General features: G+C 46.1%; 1 protein-coding gene across 1 annotated transcript; it reads left to right on the top strand.

The window, feature by feature from the left end:
• The first annotated feature begins 864 nt into the window (after positions 1-864).
• Positions 865-4732, top strand: PCDH20 (protocadherin 20). The gene is made up of 2 exons (XM_055541810.1): positions 865-996; positions 2009-4732. Exons 1-2 carry the CDS (start codon positions 865-867, stop codon positions 4730-4732), a joined length of 2856 nt encoding a protein of 951 aa, XP_055397785.1.
• Positions 4733-5653: the final 921 nt, after the last annotated feature.

Consider the following 5653-nt stretch of genomic DNA (forward strand, 5'->3'; position numbering starts at 1 on the left):
CCTTAGAGAAATATGGTAAAATTGCTTGCAGGTAGAACCACTTGTGCTACCAAGCAATAGTTTCCACCCTCCCCTTTGGCTCTTTACCTTAGCCAGAAGCCGCGACTCTCTTAAAAACCACAAGGCAGACACCCAAGGACGCTTGTGCCTACGACATGGAAAGTGCCGCCACCAACAGCCACCAACAGCGAAGCTTCAAAATTAAAGCATATTGAAATGTTCACCGAGCTCCCATGTTTGCTTCTTAGCTTGAGACTGCCTTACAAAGAGCTTGAAATCCCTTCCCTCCGCAGAGAAAGTGGGGTTTCTTCCTCCTTGCAAATATTGCTGAATCCAAGTCTCCGATGAACTGGTGGCAAAGCTGGCATTTGGGGATCGAGCCTATGGTTGCTTTGTAGCGCGGACTTGCTATTCGGATATAAATGCATACTTATTCTCCATTCGGATATGAATGCATACTTATTTACTCGCTATGCTCTATTCGGATATAAATGCAGAGTTATTTATTTAATCTAATTCTCCCTCTCACATTTTCAACCTGTGGACTTGGGTCCTGACTGGTGCTGCGAGGAGAGAGGCCAGGGCCATGCGCCTGGAGCCGGACCAGGTAGAGCCTAGCCGCGGTCTTCAGAGGCAAGTCCCAGCTCCGGCTCCTCAGGCCGGGTCTGGACGTGCCCACGTCCGGAGCAGGAAATCACGACCGTGCCCCCGCTCCCCCACGCCTTTCTGGCCTCCAGGAGCTGTTGTCCTTGATTGACAAGCCGGGACTATTGGCTGAAGTTCCCCCCGCGATTTGCATGCCCAGAGAGGGAGTGTCCTCTGCCGCCCTCCTGCGCCACCGCGCAGCCCGCAGCCTCCCGGGGAATGCGCGGCGGCGGGGATGCGTGCGGCTCGCGGGCCGGGGCAGTAAACTGGAGTCGGGCGACCTGGCGCCCGCGCCCGGATATGGGGAGTCTCAGTCGTCCTAGCAGCAGCGCCAGCCACGGAAACCTGCCGGTAAGGGTTGAGATCCAGGAGTCCCGCGGCCCTGACAGGGTGCAGCACCGTGGTGCCGTTCCTACTCCTTCACGTTTTTCAAATCGTTTTACCTTATTCCAAACTTCACGGGAAGGTTGAGGGGAGGGAAAGGGAGTTTGGGATAATGTCTCTTCATTTTAGCAAGGAATAGGCAAGTCCTTGGGTAATAAGTTTCTGAAGCACGAATGGAAGGAGACGAGGTGAAAGGGGTTAGGGTGTGCTCATATGGCATTAAGATAGAGGGGTTTCTTCGGCCGGCATCTGGCTTTGACTGTCGACTGCAACTGACGAATTGTTTTTGCATTTCGTTTTCCGCGTTTGCTACTCTTTACCTAGGGAGGAGGATTAGTGAGAGCTTATCATTGGGTGGAAATTCAGATCTTTTGGATTTGATTTTAGGTACGTGTTAAAACGAAGATCAATTCTTCAGACCTAAAGCGTTTATTTAGTGGAGTAGGGAGTCCGAGGGGCTAGAGTGTCTATGTTTTTATTGTTGTGGTTGTTGTTGTTATCAGTCTCATAGCAAGGGATGTAAGACATTTCGCGTTCCTGGGACCTTAGCTGTAGAAACATTTCAGTGGGAAAAAATAAAGAGCCCACTTCTCGGTCCTCTCCACTACCAGCCCCCTCCCTCCCCATGACCTACCCTGCCGCGCGGTGCAATCCCTCCACCATACTTCCCGGGGCGCTTGATGGTTTGGGATTCTGAACCTTTACTGAGTGAGGGTGATGGGGAACCGGGCGAGAGCCGGGGTGGGGATGCGGTGCAGAAAGTAAACAGAAAATAAGTTTTGGAGACAGCGTTGCCGCGCAGATCTCTCCCTTGCAGTAAGTTTCCTCTTAACCCTGTTTTGACTGGAGCCTTTGCCTTTGAGAATGGGGATGGAGCCGGAAGGAGCCCGGGGCACGCGTTCTGACTCCAATTCCGCGAGTATGTAACAAGCCTTCTCTACCCCCCTCCCTCCGCCCCCCCCCACCCCGCCCCATTCAGCATCTGCTTCTGTTTTTCCTCTTCGTGGGACCGTTCAACTGTCTGGCGAGTTACAACCGGGCCACAGAGATTCTGTACAGCCTGAACGAGGGGCTGCCGGCGGGGGTGCTCATCGGCAGCCTGGCGGAGGACTTGCGGCTGCTGCCCAGCGCAGGGGGACAGGACCTGCAGTCTCAGTCGCCTCAGCACAGCGTCGCCGAGACGAACCCTCCTCTCTCCTTCAGCCTGGCCTCCCAGGGGCTGAGTGGCCAGTACGTGACCCTAGACAACCGCTCAGGGGAGCTACACACTTCTGCCCAGGAGATCGACCGGGAGGCCTTGTGTCTTGAAGGAGGCGGAGGGATTGCCTGGGGGGGCAGCATTTCCATCTCCTCTTCGCCTTCTGCTGACTCTTGTCTTTTGCTTCTGGATGTCCTAGTCCTGCCTCAGGAATACTTTAGGTTTGTGAAGGTAAAAATCGCTATCCGGGACATCAATGACAATGCCCCGCGGTTCCCTATTTCCCAAATATCAGTTTGGGTCCCAGAAAATGCACCTGTAAACACCCGGCTGGCCATAGAGCATCCCGCCGTGGACCCAGATATGGGCACTAATGGTGTTCAGACCTACCGGTTGCTGGACTACCATCGTATGTTCACCCTGGACGTGGAGGAGAATGAGAATGGGGAGCGCACCCCCTATCTAATTGTCATGGGACTGTTGGACAGAGAGACCCAGGACCAGTATGTGAGCATCATCATAGCTGAGGATGGTGGGTCTCCACCACTGATAGGCAGTGCCACCCTCACCATTGGAATAAGTGACATTAATGACAATTGCCCACTCTTCACAGACTCACAAATCAACATCACTGTGTATGGGAATGCTACTGTGGGCACACCAATTGCAGCTGTTCAGGCTGTGGACAGAGACTTGGGAAACAATGCTCAGATCACCTATTCTTACAGTCAGAAAGTTCCACAAGCATCCAAGGATTTATTCCATTTGAATGAAAACACCGGGGTCATTAAACTTTTCAGTAAGATTGGAGGAAGTGTTCTGCAAACACACAAGCTCACCATCCTTGCTAATGGGCCAGGCTGCATCCCTGCTGTGATCACTGCCCTGGTGACTATTATCAAAGTCATTTTCAGGCCACCTGAAATCATCCCTCGTTATATAGCGAATCAGATAGATGGTATTATTTACCTGAAAGAATTGGAACCTGTTAACACTCCAATTGCATTCTTTACCATAAGAGATCCAGAAGGTAAATACAAGGTGAACTGCTATCTGGATGGTGAAGGACCATTTAGGTTATTGCCCTACAAACCATACAGTAACGAGTATCTTCTAGAAACGACAAAACCTATGGATTATGAGCTACAGCAATTCTATGAAATAGCCATAGTAGCTTGGAACTCTGAGGGATTTCAAGTCAAAAAAATGATTAAAGTGCAACTTTTAGATGACAATGATAATGCTCCTGTTTTCCTTCAACCCTTGGTAGAACTAACCATTGAAGAAAATAATGCACCCAATGCCTTTTTGACTAAGCTAGATGCTACAGATGCTGACAGTGGAGAAAGGGGCCAAGTTTCATATTTTCTGGGACCTGATGCTCCATCATATTTTTCCTTAGACAGTGTCACAGGAATTCTGACAGTTTCTACTCAGCTGGATCGAGAGGAGAAAGAAAAGTATAGGTACACAGTCAGAGCTGTTGACTCTGGGAAGCCACCCCAAGAATCAGTAGCTACTGTGGTTATCACAGTGTTGGATAAAAATGACAACAGCCCTAGGTTCATCAACAAGGACTTCAGCTTCTTTGTGCCAGAAAATTTTCCAGGATACGGTGAAATTGGAGTAATTAGTGTCACAGACGCCGATACTGGGCAAAACGGATGGGTCGCTCTTTCCGTGGTGAACCAGAGTGATATTTTTGTCATAGACACTGGAAAGGGCCTGCTGAGAGCTAAAGTCTCTTTGGACAGAGAGCAGCAAAGCTCCTACACTTTGTGGGTTGAAGCCGTTGATGGGGGTACGCCTCCCCTCTCCTCTACTGCAAAAATCACAATTCTCCTTCTAGACATTAACGACAACCCGCCTCTCGTTTTATTTCCTCAGTCTAACATGTCTTACTTGTTGGTGTTGCCTTCTACTCTCCCTGGCTCACTAGTTACAGAGGTGTATGCAGTTGACAAAGACACAGGCATGAATGCTGTCATAGCCTATAGCATCATAGGGAGAAGAGGGCCTAGGCCTGAATCCTTTAGAATTGACCCTAAAACTGGCAACATTACTTTGGAAGAGGCATTGCTGCAGACAGATTATGGGCTCCATCGTTTATTGGTGAAAGTGAGTGATCATGGTTATCCAGAACCTCTCCATTCCACAGTTATGGTGAATCTATTTGTCAATGACACTGTCAGTAATGAGAGCTACATTGAGAATCTTCTAAGAAAGGAACCAGAAATTAGCATAGAGGAGAAAGAACCACAGATTTCAATAGAACCAACTCATAGGAAAGCTGAATCCGTGTCCTGTATGCCCACATTAGTAGCTCTATCTGTAATAAGCTTGAGTTCTGTCACATTCTTAACAGGGATGGGCATATATATCTGTTTAAGGAGAGAGAAGAAACACCATAGGGAGGATGAAAATTTGGAAGTACAAACTCCATTAAAAGGAAAAATTGACTTGCATATGAGAGAGAGGAAACCAATGGATATTTCTAATATTTGATTTTTTTTTTTTTTTTTTTTTTTGCTGTGGAATAGAAGAGACATTTCAACTGATTTTGGGGATTTCTCACCACCAAAACAAGAATGTGGATGGCAGTTTGAATGAAGGACATCTAATTTATAACTTGTACTATATTGTAAATAGCTGTTTACAGGTTTTTAAATTCAAAATCAGAAGTTATAATATGTGTACAGAAATTTTTAAATGAAATTGGTACTAACAGCTATGGAGCTGTTATTTAGAAAATCTTGGACATGATTTGCAGCTTTCATACACCAAGCAGATGATTGTTAAAACCTAGGAGTAAGGTAAGAAAATGTACATTGCATTTTTTGTCTAAAAAGTCCTTTAACCACAAGAGGGCTTCAACTGCTCCTTTGCAGGGAACTATTTTAAGGTATTGTACATGACAGTTGTACATGAAATTAATGAAAGAGTCTATTTTAAATATATTGTTTTTAGCATTAAACAAAGATGAGATTAAATGGGATTTCACCCTACTTAAATATATGATTAAAAAGAAAATAAATGCATTTGTAAACAGAATGTTTATTACTTCACAAATGCATCATGTATAATTTGAAAGAGAAGGCATCTTTAATTTGAAAAAGAAGGCATCTGTGAAGAAGCACAGTTCTTTTTTAGCAAGGATAAATATTTTGCCATGTGTTAAAGATCTAATGTGGTGAAGAATAATTCACTTTCTGTGTACTCTCGTGGCTTTCTATTTGCTTTACCACTGCATTTACTGTTAATACAGGAAATTCTTTCTTAAAGAAAATGTAACTAGAAGCTATGTCCAAGAAAAACAACCAGAAGCAAAGATATGTTTCAATCCTTAGTTGCTTAATAGGTATTTATGACATTTTGATGCTTTCACAACTCGTCAGTAGTACTTTATATTTGGGCTTTGTGTTAGAT

Source organism: Bubalus kerabau, chromosome 12, assembly GCF_029407905.1.
Source record: "Bubalus kerabau isolate K-KA32 ecotype Philippines breed swamp buffalo chromosome 12, PCC_UOA_SB_1v2, whole genome shotgun sequence".
Classification (NCBI taxonomy): Eukaryota; Metazoa; Chordata; class Mammalia; order Artiodactyla; family Bovidae; genus Bubalus; species Bubalus kerabau.